The following is a 19,725-nucleotide window of genomic DNA, read 5'->3' as shown; positions in this document are numbered from 1 at the left end:
CTGTATTTTTCAAAAGTTCACTCTCCCTGACCACGCAAAAGAATTTTCAACAAAGTATAATAGTAAAATATTTTAATGATCAAATAGTTTCACTTTTCAAAAAAATATATTTGGCTTTTCCCCAGATTATGGACTTTATTTGTTCTACTCCTTCCTCATGTAATTTTTTTAAACTTTCTTATATGTATATTGGTACTTTTCAAGCCCTCAAAGAACTTTACTTAAATTATCTAATTTAATCCTCACAATACAATAACCCTGTGACATGGGCAAGTCACATTTTATCCTCATTTTATGAACTTAATCTCTGTAAAATTTTACTAAAAAGCATCATTGAACTTTATTAATTTATAAACAAAGAATATCCCTAGGATTCTAGAATTTGGCTTTTGGGGATTTTTAAATTAATACATACTATTTACAACATGATTAAAAGCAAACAAAGTGGAAAAATATTTGCCCTATACGTGTCAAAGATTTAACACTTTTATATATAAAAACCTGTCATAAATCAACTTTAAAAATCTCAAGAAAAAAATAGGTAAAGATCATTAACTGAAAAGGGGAAAAAAGAAAATATGTTCAAACCCACTAGTAAACCAAAAGAAACACACAGAAGATAACCATTTTCACTATCAACTCAGACTAAAATGATGATGCTCCTATTTACAAAAGCAATCTAAAGGTCCATTGACAGATGAATGGATAAAGAAGATGTGGTGTGTGTGTGTATATATTATATACACACACACATATATGAACATATACATATACATATATACCCAGCCATACAAAATAATGAAATGATGCCATCTGCAGCAACATGGATGGACACAGAGATTATCATACTAAGTGAAGTAAGTCAGAAAGAGAAAGACAAATACCATATTATATCACTTATATGTGGAATCTAAAATATAACACAAATGAACTTATTTATGAAACAGAAACAGACTCACAGATATAGAGAACAGACCTGTGGTTGCCAAGGGCGGGGGGAGAGGATGGATTGGGAGGTTGGGGTTAGCAGGTACAAACTATTATATACATAATGGATAAACAACAAGGTGCTACTGTATAGCACAGGGAACTATATTCAGTATCCTATAATAAACCATAATGGAAAAGAATATTAAAAAAATATATGTATATGTATAATGAATCATTTTGCCGTACACCAGAACTAAGATAATATTGTAAATCAACTACACTTCAATAAAAAAATAATTTTTAAAAACTGATGTTGCTCAAAATAATTCAGTATATTTACTATTTGAACTAAAATAAGTTTCTCAAATTCTAACCAACCAAGACCTTAGAATAACAGTACAGACATTTGTTTAATGTCTGGTTACATACCTGACAACATACTAAGAAGATGAAGAGAGTTATAGCAGTCCATAGTACCTTCTCTCTAAACTGGATCTGTGCAAGAAAACAAAGAATGATCAATCAAAACCAAGAAATAGCAAAGAAAAATCCATATTAAACCTTAACCAGCATTCCCCATCATGACATGCTCCTATTATTTACTCTTAAAATACTCTCGCCCTAGTTAGTAGCAGCTAAAGCAAACAGCTAAACTTCTCAAACATCTTTCTTTACTTTTTCGAGAACTAAGTACAACTTAAATACAGGCTGGCCTCAAGGCATTGTACCACATTAACCGAGACTGAAAAGGATGAAAAGACATAGACCTAATATGCACACATTTCAGTTAACACTGTATTGTGCAAAGCTAGGACTGCCTGTAATATTATTCTGTGAATGTTTCATAGAATATGAAAAGCTAACGTTTCTTGGGATGCCTTACATGTAACTGGAACAACTATTTTTATAACCTCAAAGCAATAAAAAAAGAAATATACTTCTAAATAAAACAGTAAGTTTAACAGAAGTCTTACTTAGCTCTTTTTAGTCCCTATTCTGGTTAGTTCCATGCGAAATTGAACATACAGTAAAAGAGGAATGTCTGGGAACTGACCAGTTTGGGATTAACAATATTTCTGGAATTGAAATGCCTCAGTTCCAAAAGCGTACAGTGATGGAAGAACAATTAGATGTGGTCAATATCTTCCGAATGCATTTCTGTGATTTTTTTTTTTGCATTGAACGAATCAAGAAATGGGAGGTATATACCTGCACAGTTGCAATCCATTTATGTGAAACTGCTGTACTCATCAAAACTGACCCAACAGACTGGGTCATTCCTAGTGCGGTAGACCACAATGGACAGGAGAATACTATATCTTATAACACACAGACCAAAGAAACACTTGGTTTGGAAACGTTACAACTTAAAAAAAAAGTCATTTTTGAAACCATGAGATAAACTAGATTTAAAAGGTCTACACTAGTTTTATTCATTTTGTGCCTCTTGCAAGAAGGAACAGGTAATATTTTTCCAATTACAACCAGAAAAAGGTTGGGGAAAATAAATCAATCTAGATAGTTTAACAGAATAAGTCATTTAGCTACCCTCTCTATTACTAAAATATTATACTTACTTTCCTTTCAGGTTTCTGAATTTCTGGTAGAACTGCACAGAAAGGTTTGATAACTTCTAAAAATTTGACTGTTAAAAAATAAAAAAGAATAAATGTCCCTACTACAAAGTTTTTAAAAAGAGATGTATCTTTTCACAGAATCAAATACAAATGTTTTCTTTTAATGGCAATCCATCCCCCATCCACACCCCCCAAAATGAATTAACCATAATGCTCTCCATTTCAAATACATAAGGGAAGAGAAATAATTCACGGGACAAAGGAGCCCAAAGGGTTTAAGGGCTGGTCAGCAGAAGCAAAGTAATACAAGTATCCTTGTACCACAATTTTGCTTCCTCATGCTTGAATCCCACCCTTTTTATATATACAGAAAAGGAATAATTCAGTGAGCACCACTACATCAAAAAGAGCAAATGCAGTGTACTCACAAGACCATGCATTACAGAAGGAAATAGGACATATCAGAGAAGGAAAGTACAACAGGAAATGGGCTGTAACTGCAGGACTGACTGAATTTGGGGCTGAAAAATGCTGAAATGCATAAATGAGAAAGATCATGGAACAACCTTCTATAGGTAGGTTTTCAAAGTACTGTATACAATCTCTACTTCATTTCACTAAGTCGCTATTCATTGCTTGGTCACTCTCCCACAAAAGGATCTCAAAGTACTTGTGTATGTACAATCATCAGCCCAGAGAATGACAACTACATTTCATTAGAAACTGCTGTTTTCCCAGACAACTCATGATATTGAAAAGATAAACCAAGGTTCTTTAAGGATAGGCACTCTCTTCTGGCACGGCTTAAGTCAAAGTCCTGCCAAAGAACTGAAGGATGAAGATGATAATCTCTCAGTCTCTGCCAGCGTCTATAATGTACAGAAACACAAAAAGCCACAACTAGGTATTAGTTATGATCATCTTCCCTTACAAACACTGGATTCTGTATATATGAACATCAGGATATTATTTTTAAACTGACATGGGTAATTACACTTCAGCAGTTAGCCAAAAGTTGACCACACTATATTTTTTTTAATTTATTTTATTGAAGTATAGTTGATCTGACTACACTATCTTTTTATAAAACCTCTCAAAATGATGGCAGCCACTGATGTTTGACAGAATTCAGAAATTCTCATGGGCAGATGTTTGTTACCCAAGTACCATTTCAGACGATCTGGAAAGCAAATCTGAATTATGAAAGTGTTCACCGCTCATGTAAAACCAATGTCAATCACATCGGGAAACTTCCTAGAACCCCTTTACCCCTTTTCCTTCCCACTTCCACCCAAGCTACCCTCCCTTATCTCTTGGCTTACGATCATCTGTGTTGGAGTATTTATGTAAAGAGCAATGCTTTTTTGTCTGCCGCTTGTCTATTCCTGTGCTGCAGAATTTAACCCATTATACTGCTAATTCAAGACCAAGGGTCTCCTCTACCTCCTTTCCAGCTTCCCCCAAATGTCCACTAGTTAGCTAGCTGGCCAGTGGGTGCACAGCTTGGGTTTGCGGGAATCCACTCATACAAGTCACCCTAACAGCTATGTGAAGGTTCCTGGTGTTGAGGGTTTGGGAGAGGGCCCTCAAAAGATCCCCATTATGCAAGGCCTTGTCCCTAAGGCTTACACAACCTGAGACACGCTGAGTTTTCAGTACACACTACAGAATGACTGAAATGAAAAATTTAAAGAAAACTTTATGCCACCAATCGCCTCCTTTCCTCCCCGAAACTACACGCCATGCATCACTTTTTAAAAAATGAAACAAGTCAGGGACCTTCATTCATCACAACTAACATGCCAAGGAACGGTGATTTGGGACTAAAAATATGAGTTTCCTAAGCTCCTGAACAATTAAAAGTGGTCCAGGTTTCCCCTGGTTCCCTAACTCCCCGCCCCCAAAACCAGTGGCGTCTCCGCGCCGTGCGCCGCTCCTCGCCACCCACCGAGATGCGCAGACCCCGGACCTCCGGGTCCCGGCCCCGCAGCCGGCCCGGGCGAGGCCTCGCACGGCTGGAGGAGCCTCCGCGGAGGCCCCCGGCTCGCGCCCTCCTCAGCGGCCCGGCGCAGCCCGCGTCTCCCCGGCCCGCGGGCTAAGCGACCCCGGGCGGTCGCCTGCCCCACCGCCCGCGGCCCGTCGGTGCCCGCGCCCCCGGCGGGGGCCTCGCCGCCGCTACTCACTGCCCATTGCGGCGGCTAGAGCGGTCCGGCGGGGCCCTGCGACCTCGGCGCGGCCTTCGCTCGGGTCCCGCGGCTCGGGCCTCGGCACCCGCTCCCAACGATCTCCGCCCCGCCCCGTGCAGGCTCCGCCCCGGTCCACGTGACCCGCGAGCCCACCTCGCCAGGCCCTGCCAGGCCCCGCCCCCCGACAACAGCCAGGCCGTTGGCCGCCGGCGCAGCTGACGTCCGCCGCGTTGCCATGGCCACCGCCGGCTCTCCCGTGGGCGTCCTCCCGTGGGTGCCGGGAGCTGGGAGCCTCTGTGAGGCCAGGGCCGCCAGGGCCTTTCCGCTCTGAGTACCTCTCCGAGCTCAGTGTCCAGCAAGGGCCGTCTCCTCGTCCGCGGCTCCCGGGCGCTCCGCGGGGCAGGTCAGGACCCAGTCAGAGCGGCCGCCCCAGGAGCGCGGGCCGGGGTTCGATCCCTAGAGCCGGCGTGACCCAAACAAACTTTTTATTTTGCTTCCATCTTATTGGAACCACTAGGAAGTTTTCAGAAATTTGTGACTCTTTGTCTATAGTTAATAGCTTCTGAACTCTCCACTATCTAGTACTTTTTTTGTTTTGTTTTGTTCGCGGAGCAGCTTGCGGCATCTTAGTTCCCCCACCAGGGATTGAACCCTCAGTGAAAGCGGGGAGTCCTAACCACTGGACCGCCGGGGAATTCCCCCCACTGTCTACCACTCACGCTCCTTTAGCTTCTCCGAAATACATCAGGATTTTGTCCCTCTGGACTAGTCTCTTTTGTCTCCTCTTGGACGGCATAGTGTAAGGGAAAGCATGCAGTCTTAGGAATCTAATGGCCGTACATTAGATTCCTAATTCCTAATGTATTAGGCCGTACATTTTAGTCCCTCCTACTTCTTAATGGCTTTGGGCGATTAATTTTTCTGAGCTACATCAGTAAAATGAGGATAATGATAGCCACCGCCTACAGGTGTGAAAACTAAATGAACGAAGAGATTGACACATGGAGGCCCCTCAAATTTATTTTCCTTACTCAAATTTTAAACCCCTGCAATATAACTTCTGCTCTAACAACTGCTGAAACAAGCTATTTCAAAGGACACTTAATGACTTATAATCACCAAATCTAACGATCTGTTCTAATGCTTAGATGTATGTCTAAAAAAGAAGCAAAGTACACACACACACACACACACACACACACACACACACACACACAGAGCCTCCCCTTGACCACACTCTAGCCCGGCTCCTCTGAGCCCTTTCTCCACTAGGCCTTACCTTGGCCTATAAAGAGGTGGAACAAGCACCACACAGTTCCACCCTAGGCTGTCCTTAGCCCCCTTAAAATATCTGCCTGGGAAAGCTCAAGGCTGCCAAAAGAATTTACCGTTTCTTCCAGCCAACACTTGAAGGCAGGATCTCTGGCTCCCAGCCTCTGTGGAAGGATAGGAGCTTAACTTCCATTAGCACCAGTTAACAAACCTGGATGGGTTTCACATGGACCAAAGCTTCCAACTTTTTTCACTTAATTTTTCACTTTCCTGACTCTACTGAGCCTCCACTCACTGCCCTCTTCCTATTCTCTCACTCTCCTCTTAAAATGCCAGTCACTTTTGTCCAAATCAATGTTGGGTTTAATTCACACTGGATTCTTTTCCCTAATGCAATACATAGTATATTACTGAATAAAATCTGTCCTTAGCATTTTAGTGTCCATCTGTGTTTGTCTTTAAACAAAGTTATGTACATATACATACATGCACATACATATATATACATGGCATATATATATGGCAATTTAGGCTGGGCTTGCATGAGTCTCTGCTCCACTTGGGGTCATCTGCAACAGGTCCAAGGCTGGGGACTTGAATTATCAGAAGGCGCTCTCACTCACAAGTCTGACATTTGATGCTGGCTGTCAGCTAAGACCTCAGCAGAATCTGTCAGCTCCAACATCTCCACGTGGCTTCTCCATGTGGCCTGGGCTTCCCCACAGCATGGCAGCTGGGTACCAAGGCATGTCCTTGGAAGTGACCCAACATGACTTTCAGTGCATTGCATTTATAGAGGCAGCCACAAAGTCTTGCTCAACTTCAAGAGGGAAGGGAAATAGACTCCACCTCCAGGTGAGGATGTGGTAAGATTCTGGAAGAGCTTGTGGGGCACAAAATATGGCTCTGGCCTTTTGGAAAATGCAATCTGCCATAATCATCACTGCACATCCTGTGACTTCATTCTTCTCTCATTCTACTTTGTTTTAGTCATTTTCATACTTGCCTAATCTCCCCTATACACCATAAACTTCTGGATAGCAAGGAGGGTCTTATTTAATTTTTGTATCATTTTCAGTTACCTGCAAGTGTTTGACTTAAATACAATTTTTTTTGTTTTTTTAGATGTTAGGGGTAGAAGTTTATTAATTTATTTATTTATTTTTGCTGTGTTGGGTCTTCGTTTCTGTGCGAGGGCTTTCTCTAGTTGTGGCAAGCGGGGGCCACTCTTCATTGCGGTGTGCGGGCCTCTCACTGTCGCGGCCTCTCTTATTGTGGAGCACAGGCTCCAGACGCGCAGGCTCAGTAGTTGTGGCTCACGGGCCTAGTTGCTCTGCGGCATGTGGGATCTTCCCAGACCAGGGCTCGAACCTGGGTCCCCTGCATTAGCAGGCAGATTCTCAAACACTGCGCCACCAGGGAAGCCCTTAAATACAGTTTTGACACTAGATTGTGAACTAATTTCGTGAATCCTTTCAATAAAGATGAACTAAATCGAAAATCTAATTGACAGAAGGAGAAGAGTGGCCTGTACCTCTCTCTCTTTTTTTTTTTTAACTTTTATTTGCATTTATTTTTTGTGGCATTTATTCCCGGGCTATAAGTTTTTGTTTCTTCAGTTTCTTCTGGGATATTTTTCTTCTGAGCAATCTCCTCTTCTGGTTTAGGAACAATCTGTTCTTTTTCAGTAAGTATCATCTCAATGTGGCAGGGAGAGCTCATGTATGGTTGATCAGACCATGAGCTCTGTAAGTTCTGCACCACATCATTGGGGCTTTGTTCACCTGGATTTGCTCAATGACCAGAGAATCTAAATCTAAGCCCTTAAGTTCAGCATTACTCTCTGCATTTTTGAGCATGTGCAGTAAAAATTCAGCACTCTTTTTGGGCCACCGACCCTGGGTCCAGCCCCGCTCTTTGGCCTGGGCACACCTACCAACTCCACCATTGTAACAACAGAATGGCACACATTGCTTCTTTAAAGTAACATCCTTCAGATACTTGGTGGCTTTTTGGATATGCATACCCTTAATGGCCTGGGCAGTTTCACAAGTGTTCTTAAAGTGAACATGAAGATTTGAACCTCTTGCATGATTTTGTGGGGTTTTCTGGGTCACGTGAATAGCGAACCATTTTTAGAGGTGACTCACCTCAGGCCCCTTACCAGAAAAGTTCTCTCTTTACTACCTGTTTCCGGGACAGCTCACTGGTTCAAGGAAAAGCCTGGGAACAAGCTGGGAATATACCCTAGATAACTTTTGTGAATTCCCTTTCCAAGATTCTTCAGTCTTTCTGCTACTACTTGCCATTCAGGACTTTTCCTTGCATAACCACAAGACGCCACCTAATCTACATCTATCAGGAATATCACTCTATCATGACCTTCCCCCTTGTTTTAAGCACATTCAGCAAGAATCTCTCTCTGCATGTAAAATACTTTGTCTTCTCAGATTATTAGTCTATTGGGGCAGTGGGCAACCCATTTTATCTCTAAATTTCATGTGTTTCTAATGTCAGAACAATGCCATGTATGCAACACATGTTCAATAAACTATTTATTGAGGAAATACCATTCTACTCTTACAGGATCATATCTTATCTTTGTTCCATTATAGCTGGTTCTTCATGTGAGTCAGAGAAGACACAGGGAAACAACACTAAACTAGTATACTTTTATTAAGTTTGCTAAAATTAACTGATTTTGCAGCTGGCCGTGGGGAACTAACAATCTGCTTTAGATTGTGCTTTATGAGATTTAAATACAAACATGACAGTGAATTACTACTTCCATAGAATAATTTAGGAATTGTCTACTTGTGTAATAGTGTGTTACAAATATTGAGGATTTAAACATTTTGTCCAAATTTCCCCAAAATTTAATAGTTTTAGCCTGAATCCTCTGAGAAGCTGAAAAATGTAAACCAAATATCCAAATACATCTAAGAGAAATTAGGTAAAGCTTTTGGAACTTCAAGACCCAAGTCTTGATTCTTTTTTTCTTTCCTTCCTTCTTTAAATCTAAGTATAGTTGATTTACAATGTTTCAGGTGTACAGCAAAGTGATTCAATATCATATATACATACATATATATATTCTTTTTCAGATTCATTTCCATTATGGTTTATTATAGGATAATGAATACAGTTCCCTGTGCTATAGAGCAGGACCTTGTTGTTTATCTATTTTATATATAGTAGTGTATATCCATTAATCCCAAGCTCCTAATTTATCTCTCCCCCACCCCCTTTCCCCTTTGGTAACCATAGATTTGTTTTCCAGGTCTGTGAGTCTGTTTTGTAAATAAGTTCATTTGTATCATATTTTAATTCCACATATAAGTGATATCATATGGTATTTGTCTTTCTTTGACCAAAAGTCTTGATTCTTAATCTGTGACTTCCTTCCTGTGTAACCCTTAATTGCTAAAACCATATTTCTTCAATTTTGCAAAAGTGATACTGTTTCTATTGCCAGCCGAGGAATTTTTTTAAATAGTAAAACTTCAAAGATAATACAGTCAGCCCCAAAACGGCTATGCTTTAGAATATTTTTGCTTATAGTATGTGTACGGAAAATATAGGAAAACTGAGCAAAATTGTTCTTATAAAAAAGAAAATTTGGGGGACTTCCCTGGCAGTCCAGTGGTTCAGACTCTGTGCTTCTAGCATAGATTTATATAAATGGGATATTGATACCACATTATCAATTTTTAAAATATTTTACTTTATTATTGCTATATTTATCCTGTTCTTTATTATGTGAGTATTTGATTTGGAATTCTTCAAATGGCCTCTTCCTGCAAGGTAATTCAAAATGCTGATCCACGTTGCACTGGTGATTGAGAGTAAGGTTAAGATACAGAAGACATTTCACGGCTCAAGTTGGAGATGTAACAGGAAACAGACTCGTGAGGGGTAAAGTTAGAAATCTGGAGAGATCTCAACTAAAAAAAAAAAATCAGGTTTTCCATCTCATTTTGTGCTCAGACTTTTGAAATATTTTAACTCAAGAAACCGAGAGATCTGAAAAAAAAAATGGTACTGTGCTTTTATTTTTTTTCTAGTTCAATATACAACATTGATAACCATTCTCATTAAACAGACCTTTGTAATTTTACTGGTTGACATGCGTGGCACTAAGTTACAAGATTTATAAGGCTTGGCGAAGGAAGAAAGCATTCACGTGTATAGGAATAAAAGGGATGTGAATGTTACAGAAACGGTAAATCAGTACACTAATGTACACGTTTAAGATGTGAATCACGAATCTACTGCCGTGGCCAGAACAACCTATACATTGATTCTGAAAGACATTAAAAGTTGCCAGTAAAAGTGGAGAGGGTGTTACAGGGCCCCGGTACTTCCCCCATTTGAGAAAAACAGTGTCCCAGCACAAGCATGGTACATGGTAGTGCTCTGTGGCACCAAGCCATGTAAATGTACACAGTTTGCTGGTATTTAGTTATACTTCCAGTTATAAGCTTAATTTCAGAATAAGGGAGTGGGTTGGTGACCTCTAGAAATCCAGAAAGTGCCTGATGTTGGGAAGTTCCTGCTATCAAAGTTAAAGTGACCCTTAAGTATCACAAATTAACATCATATGACAGCAGGGACTTTTAGAGGCAAGGCTGATGATCAACCAGGGGCTGAAATCCCCATATCAGACACCCAGAGTTAATTAAAAATATTAAGGTATCGCGTCAAGAACAATTTAAGGAAAAAAAAAAAGATACTATGGCAAAGTAGGCCACAAATCAATTTCATCATAACTATAACTCAGCTTAATAATACTGTGCTAAAGGATCATACACCCGGAGGTTTATATTTAATAAGACCTATTTTTAAGGATAATGGGTAAAATAGTGATCTTGAAGAACACAAATCAGGAATAATACAGTTTTGCTATAGTGTTACATAATGTGTTACATAAAATAGATTGCAGGGAGATCTATGTCACAACTGAAAACTAAATCCCAGGCATGATAAGGTGAGACATATTCTGGAATCTGTCCTGTTCTTAGGTAACTGTTAGTTGGTTTTAGCTGTAGAGTTTCCTAAATTAGAACTATTTACAGGTGAAAATGATTTGGTGAAACATTTTTCACAGTGGCTGGAAAGCAGTACCAGAGATGACATAAACTGAAAATACAGGTAGTCAGGGACTTTGAATAAAAAAGGGAAAATTCATGAAAGTCACATGCATCAAGAAAATAGGGAGGTAATGTTGAGGTAATCCCTATGCAACTATAAGTTCAGACTCAAGAACTTTTCCTGGGTATACCCAGTTAATTAGAAAGAGTCAAGTCTGGAAACATCTGGATAAGGACCTAGCTCTACGACACACGCAGGTCTAACAAAATATAACACTATGGTACTTTTAAGGATGAAAGTGACTTGTGGGATTCACATCTTGATGAACAATTCCTTTGGCTGTTCCATGTATTCTTCTAGATTAACCTCTCCTCTGTTCTCATCAATCCCAACATCTTCGAGGAATACATTCTTTTTGTGGCACCTAATGGAAGGAGGAGGTGAGCCTTTCTTTTTATGGCAGTTTTCTTACGAGTAAGTAGTGTTTCTTCGAAGGGCATCATTGGGTGAAGGTCTTGGCGAGGACTTCTTCATGCTGCTGTAGATGAACGCTGCCGATTCCTACAGCAGGTACTGGCAACGCGGGTCGGCTCACCAGACGGAGCTAGCGTTGGAGCAGAAAAGAAATACAATGACATTTGGACTAGACCAGAGCTCTGCTTAGCTCGTCCAGGGATGTGCATGTATTTCTCTGAAGTTGTTTAACTATAAATCACCTTTTTGGAAAATAATGTGTTACATAAAATAGATTGCAGGGAGATCTATGTCACAACTGAAAACTAAATTCCAGGCATGATAAGGTGAGACATATTCTGGAATCTGTCCTATTCTTCAGTAACTGTTAGTTGGTTTTAGCTGTAGAGTTTCCTAAATTAGAACTATTTACAGGTGAAAACGATTTGAGTGCCGTAAACTGGTATCAAGTGACCTGAGTTTTAATCAAAGCAGAATAGAAAGATAAACAGAAGCACAACTGTTCATCTCCTTGTTTTCCTCTTCCTAAAACATAACAAAGAATTTGGCCTCTGATGTCTACCAGCTTTGCAGGTGGGCCTGGAATAAGTTTTACTGTAAAACAAGCGAGCTCATCGCTCTCCTCCCCCGGGGCTTGGATACTGACCTTTGGAACAAGAATGCTGAGTAGGCTAATGGGAAAGGTAGACGACAGGTAGGTAGGTCTTCTACCTTTTTGAGTATAATCATTGGTTTTTGTTTTTTTTTTTAACATGATACTAGTAGGTACACATATACATCTTGCTAAACACTCAGCACTTTAGTCTGAAAAAGGAGCCTAAAACTAGGTTTTATATTTTAGTTTATCTTTAGAAGCTTTGGACTGATAATAGGGGATAAACCTATTTGTTGGCACTCCAATAGGAGAAAAGGGACACACACAAAACACTGCAAAGGGAAAAGAGGTATCACCTTGCAGGCCAGTTGCTTTTCAAACCTTGGAGAAACAAAAAACCAAGGACCCATGTTCTGAGGCTCCTCCTGACTCCATATAAAATCTATGAAAGAAGAAAGTTCATCTCAGTACCTCAAGTAAATATATACAACATACTACACACACAGACACACTATATATGTATGTGTGTGCACATACATACACATATGTATACTATACATGTTATATATGTATATATACACATATACATACATAGTTACATATATATACATATACACACACACACATATATCCTCAAGTAAATATATTATTACCTTTCCAATATGGCACAGTGTTGTCTTTTTTTTTTTTTTGAGAAATGCATAGTCGTGTATCCATCACCACAATCATGATACAGAACAATTCTCTAAACCCCAAATATTCCCTCATCCTGCCCCTTTGTGCTCAGCTCTTGCTCCCACCCCCAACCTCTGGCAACCACTGATCTTTTCTCTAACCCCGAAGTTTTGCCTTTTCCAGAGCATCAGGTAAGTGGAATCACACAGTATACAGCCTTTTGGTTTTGGCTTCTGTGAATTAGCAAAATCCATCGGTCATTTTGCCGATAGCAATAGTTCACTCTCTTTTATTCTTAAGGAGCAGGATATTCTAGGGATGCACAATGAGATTGTTTCTTCATTCACCAGTTGAAGGATGTTTTGGTTGCTTCCAGCTTGGGGCAATTATGAATACAGCCACTATAAATATTCACATATGGATTTTTCCTTTCTCTTGAGTAAATACCTAGGAGTGGGACTGCTGGGTGGTAAGGAAACTCTGTGTGTAACTACATGAGAAACTGACAAAACTGTTTTCCAGACTGTTGTACAAAACTGCTGTACAAGTTTGCATTCCCACCAGCAGTGCATGAAGGTCCCAGTTGCTCTGCATCCTGATCAGTCCTTGATATTGTTTTGTTTTCATTTTAGCCATTCTAATACGTATGTAGCCATATCTCATTTTGGCTTAATTTGCATTTCCCTATCACTAATCATGTTGATGATCTTCTCATATGGGTATTTGCCATCTGGTTCTTTGGTAAAATGACTGTTCAATTCTTTTGCACCTTTTGAAAAACTGGATTATACGTTTTCTCACTGTTGAGTTTTCAGAGCTCTGTAAACATTCTGGAGAGTCCTTTGTCAGATATGTTTTTACAAATATTTTCTCCCAGTTTGTGGCTTGTCTTTTTTATATTCTTTGCAGTGCCTTCTGCAGGGCAAAAGTTTTTCATTTTGGTAAAATCTACTTTTTCTTTTCTGGAACGTGCTTTTGGTGTTATGTCAAAGAACTTCTTGCCTAACCCAAGGTCAGGAAGATTTTCATCCACTTCCTTCTAGAAGTTTTATAGTTTTACATTGAGGTCTATGATCAACTTTGAGTTAATTTCTGTATAAGGTACACATAGATATCTAATCATTCCAGCCCCATCTGTTGAAAAGGCTTATCTTTTACAATTATACCGGATGTATCATAAATGATTGTATAGCACTGATTCCCTCCAAACTCAAGAAATTCGATGTCTTATACAAAAGCAGGGGAGAACGAAAGGGACACCCAAAGGGACACCAAAAAAGACATAGAGACATTGGCTTCAGTTGTATTACTTTCATATCTCCAGATTCCATGAGATTCAACTTTCTAATAACTCTCACTGCTCCCATACCATCTTTTTATTTGAGATAGTTCAAATAGGTTTCAGGTAACTTAAAACCAAAAAAGCCTAATAAGAAGGACCCTTTACCTCTAACATGTTTGTATTTGCTCATCTCTTCCTGCAGCGAATCCAGTGGGAAAGGGCAGAGTTCTTCCATTCGGATGATAGCAAAGTCATGCTTCCTAGCCTCCAAAGATTCTCTTTGCTTCATCAGGGCATAGAAATGTTTGCCACAGCAGAACACTAAACTCTTAACCCTGTTGGGTAGAAAAGGGACAGTGAGGCGGGGGAGAAATATCTTAAAGTAAGAACTGTAGCAGAAGAAAGGGGGAGACCACAGAGATTTAAATGCTTCACCACTGAAGCAGCGGGGGCGTTGTAGTGGGGTTCAGTCATGCTGTGCCCAGGCCAACCTTCTTGAGCAACATATGCCTCCAAAATTCACTCTTCTGTGCACATTCTAACTCCTACCCCATGAACTTAAAGGACTTATATAAGGATAGAGAAGATTTGGGTCACTTGGTGCACTTAGCATGAACTAGTTTTCCCACTCACTACAAATCTACTGCAGAGTATGAAAACAGAGCTCCACATCAGATTACTTTTTTGGATCCACAGATGAATCACCAATGACTGGTTTGAATGCTGTTCCTGGTGCCATTTCTTGAAGAGTTGACACAGCTGCCTAAGGAGGGGGAGGGGGAGAAAAAAGCCACAAATCTATCAACCAAGGGAAAGGACCTGAAGATGCTTTTACTTATCAGGGATCTTTCCCGAAAACTAGTATCAAAATTCTCTCCTGGGACTATAAGTAAACATATGTACTAATAAACAAAATATCTTTCCCAAAAGTATCTGTTCTGTATACTTCAGAATAAAATATTTTTCTGAGGTTACATAAGATTGCCTTTTGTCTGGTGCCACAATAAATTTTAACAGTCAAAATTTCAGTGTGGGGGACTTCCCTGGTGGCACAGTGGTTGAGAATCTGCCTGCCAGTGCAAGGGACACTGGTTCGAGCCCTGGTTCGTGAAGATCCCACATGCTGCAGAGCAACTAAGCCCGTGCACCACAACCACTGAGCCTGCGCTCTAGAGCCCAAGAGCCACAACTACTGAGCCCACGTGCCTAGAGCCCGTGTTCCACAACAAGAGAAGCCACCGCAATGAGAAGCCCGTGCACCGCAACGAAGACCCAACGCGGCCAAAAAAAAAAAAAAAATTGCAGTGTGATGACTCAACTTTATTATCAATAAAAACTACACCTTAACTTTTTGGAATCAGAAACAACATTTTATAGAATTTATATCGTGAACCAGAATAGCTGAGTTAGGGCAATTATTTCTGTCTTTAGGATTTTGACTATAATTTATAAACGTAACAGAACAAGTAGGAACAACATATGAATATTTCCACGATGAAAAGAAATTTTATTACTGAGCCCAATTTAAAAAAACACTTGGGGGCCTCCCTGGTGGCGCAGTGGTTAAGAGTCCGCCTGCCGATGCAGGGAATACGGGTTCGTGCCCCAGTCTGGGAGGATCCCATATGCCGCGGAGCGGCTGGGCCCGTGAGCCATGGCCGCTGGGCCTGCGCATCCGGAGCCTGTGCTCTGCAACGGGAGAGGCCACAACAGTGAGAGGCCCACATACCGCAAAAAAAAAAAAAAAAAAAAAAAAAACACTTGGGAATTCCCTGGCAGTCCAGTGGTGAGGACTCAGTGCTTTCACTGCCGAGGGCCCAGGTTCAATCCCTGGTCGGGGAACAAAGATCCTACAAGCTGTGTGGTGCGGCAAATAAATACTTGTTGCAAATAACTTAAAGTAGAAAACTGATGAAGCCAAGGTGAGGGATTTGATCCCTTTTGCTATCATCTAGTTAGTTTCCCTATAGTCTAGTCCCAAATGGGTATATGACATTTAGACTAGGCCATTGAGGGCAGCCATACTGATGCTGGGATACTGTATATAACCTAAAAAATTAATATTAGCTATTCAGCTATGCGTATTAGTAAATAATGTGTGATAGAGGCAATCTTTCTCCCTTCTGAACCAGAGCCTTTTGTCAGTCCCCACTTCCTACAGCAGGAATCAAAAGGTTCAGAGTTCAGAGTTCAGAGTTAGGTGGGAAACTGGGCTGGGATTTTGGTACCACTTGACAGACAAACTCCCTGTACCCCTGAGTCATGTTTGCTACATGGTAAGTCATCTCTGAGTGGGCCATGGATAGAGAAGGCTGGCTATTTATATTCTGCTAGATCACTTGTACAAATAATCTAATTTTCAGGAAGAAATCAGAATTCAATACTGGTTGTACTGACTTTCCATTAACAAAAGGACTTACATGTTTAATGAAAATATTTGACTACTTAATAAGAGTAGTTTTTCACTTGAAAGTCTATACGATAGCTGTTGATATTTTTTAAGCTCCCCAAGGAAGGCTCCACTTATTTAGTAAGTTGTATATTAGACTTGGGGAGAGGGGTGGAGCATTAGGGCCAGAAAATGAACTCATTTTCAGTTTCAAACAGCAAAAGAAATTCTCAACAAAACTTCTAATAATAATAAAAAAAAACTTCTAATAGTTCACTCAATACCTACTAATATACATGCGTTATATTTAATATCATTGTACTCCTTTTAGTTATGATTGAGAGAGCAGGTGACAATGTTAGGGATACAATGAAAGTTGGGTTCAAGAATCCCAGATCAGGACTTCCCTGGTGGTCCAGTGGTTAAGACTCTGCCTTCCAATGCAGGGGGTGCAGGTTCGATCCCTGGTCAGGGAACTAGATCCCACGTGCCGCAACTAAGACCCAGAGCAAGATTATAGTAACTTTACATTTCGACTTGGCTCCTTTCACGTTGCTGTTTCAAAATATCGGTGTCAAGACAGCCCCATGAGGAAGATGGTATAAAGGGACTGAATTTGTGTGTCTTGAATGTCCCATGATGCTCATGAAACCATCTCAAAATTCACAAGGTTGTTCACAGAGAGAATAAGCAGACCAAACAAATGAACTTTCAGCCATTGGTGAAAGAACTTGAAGTGCATTTTCTCATTATTGACCCCTGAGGCTGGGGTGAGACAGGTGAGGGGCCTGGAGAGCAAAACTTAAGGGGGCGCTCACTCTGGGATCACTCAAGTACCCTTGACCGACGATGAGAACAAGGGTCACCTTACTCCCCTCCAAATGCTAGAAACTCCAAAAAAGGCAACCGGTGAAGGCAAATCACTGGCAGCTTCCCTCAATACCTCTCACTTCCAAATACACATTCTCTAACCTCTGTGAGAAGCACAAGGTCATCTCAAACAGCCAAGTCCTAAATGACTTAATTCACCTCAGCAGTGGCATCCAAATAAATGCAGAGGTTTTTCAAATGTTAATCCTAATTCAGACTCTCATACAAAACTGAAAAAAATTATAGCAGGTGGGATAAATATATGCTTAGCAGTGTTTCTTATCTTGAACTCTGCCACTTGAAAACTAGCATATTTGTGTGATTTATAAAAACATGTGCGCTTAACACTTAGTTCCGGTAAACCAAGAGAAAATATACTCTTGTAAAGCCAGGTAGTGATAAGCTATCTTGCTACAATGTTTGAAATGGGGTCTACTGGTGATAAATCATTTAACAGAAAAAGTCTAAATAAAAGTCAATGAATAGGGCTTCCCTGGTGGCGCAGTGGTTGAGAGTCTGCCTGCCGATGCAGGGCACATGGGTTCGTGCCCCAGTCTGGGAAGATCCCACATGCTGCGGAGCAGCTGGGCCCGTGAGCCATGGCCATTGAGCCTGCGCTTCCGGAGCCTGTGCTCCGCTACGGGAGAGGCCACAACAGTAAGAGGCCCACATACCGCAAAGAAAAAAAAAAAAAAAAAAGTCAACGAATAAAACCACTCATTTTCATCAAAGTACTTTCAATTCCCAACTTGCAACTATCAACATAGCAGTGCTGAGACCATTTGGACTTTGAAACTTTTCCTGAAAGATTATTTCTGCTCAGACTGGGATGCCAGGGTTATAATATTTGCTATGCCTGTCCTTCATGACAATGAAACTGAGAGCGACTTAGATTTCTAGTTATTCTTGAAAGGTCAAAAAAAGAGAGAAAGAGAGAGACAAAGCAGCATGGCCAACTAAAACCAAAGAGATGCTTCTGTCATTTGCATCTACAATCAGATACAGAAAAGAGACGAAAATGCAGGGGAAAAAAAAAATGACAGGAGGACAAAGACTAATAACCAGCTTTTTCTACTTACAGGGAGTCTGAGCAACATCTTCGGAGAAGCAAGGATGAGGGGCTTCCTGAAGTTCCGGATCATCTGTCTCCGTAGCAGGTGAAAGTACTGGGCGGGCGTGGAGGGGTGAGCCACGCACATGTTCACGGTGTCCCCGTCCACGCCCTCCTCCACGCTGTCACACATCTGGGAAGGAAGTGAGAGGAAGGGCAGACAGTCGGGTCATCTCACTCCATCCTAAGGACACAGGCTATCCTAAGGGGGACACGGGGCTCTCGATGAGCAGGAGAAGAGATGTGTCTCTTCATTATAGAAAAAGACCAGAAGGTAAATTTATGACCTGTGAAGAATTCACCAGAGGAGAAACCTGATGGCTCCCCATCGGCCAAGTCTGTGTGTTTTAATGTGGTTCTTTCCAAACACAGCTGACTGCAGGAAGCATGTGGAGGTGGGGACTTCCCTGGTGGCCCAGTGGTTGGGACTTGGAGCTTTCACTGCCAAGGGCCCGAGTTCTATCCCTGGTCAGGGAACTAACATCCCACAAGCCGTGTGGCATGACCAAAAAAAATTAAAATTAAAAATTAAAAAAAAAGAAGCATCTGGAGGAGACTTTTTGAAAAATACAGGTGCTGATGACTGTGGACTGAAGATGTTGGAAGGATGCACTATCCGAATCTCACTCTCCTGATGGAATAAATGTAAGTATAGTTTGTTTTAGAGACAAGAACAAGAGCAGCTAACGAGGTTGAAAAATTGAGGGCAAGGAATGGAATCTCAGAAGATCCTGCTGGGACAGAAACTTGAGGCATGGCTCCTAACCCTGATCAAGAAGCAATACAGAGGGCTTCCCTGGTGGCGCAGTGGTTGAGAGTCCGCCTGCCGATGCAGGGGACACGGGTTCGTGCCCCGGTCCGGGAAGATCCCACATGCCGTGGAGCGGCTAAGCCCGTGAGCCACGGCTGCTGAGCCTGCGCGTCCGGAGCCTGTGCTCCGCAACAGGAGAGGCCACAACAGTGAGAGGCCCGCGTACCACAAAAAAAAAAAAAAAAAAAGCAGTACAGAGGAAAGTAAGTGAGTTGACAAAATCCTGAGATTTTTACTGGGCTCCTCCAATTTGTGACAGGGTGTGAGTGGCACCCTAGGGAAATAAAGGCAAAATCTAGGGCTGAAGCCCCTGCAGAATTCAGTGGAGGCAGATGGGGCTGCCAGGCTTGCTGCTTCCAGCGCCAGGACATGCCAAGGAAAGAGAGGCCCATGGAAGTGATACACAGCCCTGACGAGGGAGTGGACCCTTGTATGGGCTTAGCTATTGAATCTCAGAAGGGA

The 19,725-nt window shown here is 41.2% G+C and overlaps 2 protein-coding genes and 1 pseudogene across 12 annotated transcripts in view; all 3 read right to left on the bottom strand.

The window, feature by feature from the left end:
* The window catches only part of SEC61A2 (SEC61 translocon subunit alpha 2), a 28,608-nt gene extending 23,806 nt beyond the window's left edge, over positions 1-4,802 (bottom strand). For 2 of the 9 annotated variants that reach the window (XM_060097606.1, XM_060097611.1), the window contains exons 1-3: positions 3,218-3,304; positions 2,508-2,575; positions 1,360-1,425 (exon numbers count right to left, since the gene is read on the bottom strand). In XM_060097606.1, the coding sequence (XP_059953589.1) occupies positions 1,360-1,425; positions 2,508-2,575; positions 3,218-3,254 (171 nt within the window). In that variant the 5' untranslated portion in view covers positions 3,255-3,304. The other 7 variants (XM_060097612.1, XM_060097613.1, XM_060097607.1 and 4 more) reach the window with 7 other exon arrangements.
* Positions 4,803-7,551: 2,749 nt separating this feature from the next.
* LOC132487679 (large ribosomal subunit protein uL22-like) lies at positions 7,552-8,098 on the bottom strand (annotated as a pseudogene).
* Positions 8,099-10,009: 1,911 nt separating this feature from the next.
* DHTKD1 (dehydrogenase E1 and transketolase domain containing 1) overlaps positions 10,010-19,725 on the bottom strand; it is a 53,051-nt gene continuing 43,335 nt past the window's right edge. For all 3 annotated transcript variants that reach the window (XM_060095421.1, XM_060095422.1, XM_060095423.1), the window contains 5 exons: positions 18,421-18,585; positions 14,763-14,845; positions 14,248-14,417; positions 12,482-12,567; positions 10,010-11,660 (listed from right to left, as the gene is read on the bottom strand). In XM_060095421.1, coding sequence (XP_059951404.1) covers positions 11,556-11,660; positions 12,482-12,567; positions 14,248-14,417; positions 14,763-14,845; positions 18,421-18,585 — 609 coding nt within the window. In that variant the 3' untranslated portion in view covers positions 10,010-11,555. The remainder of the gene's footprint in view (positions 11,661-12,481; positions 12,568-14,247; positions 14,418-14,762; positions 14,846-18,420; positions 18,586-19,725) is intronic.

Source organism: Mesoplodon densirostris, chromosome 4, assembly GCF_025265405.1.
Source record: "Mesoplodon densirostris isolate mMesDen1 chromosome 4, mMesDen1 primary haplotype, whole genome shotgun sequence".
Taxonomy (NCBI): Eukaryota; Metazoa; Chordata; class Mammalia; order Artiodactyla; family Ziphiidae; genus Mesoplodon; species Mesoplodon densirostris.
Note: the sequence above shows the minus strand (reverse complement) of the source record. Positions and strands in the feature narration are given on the sequence as shown.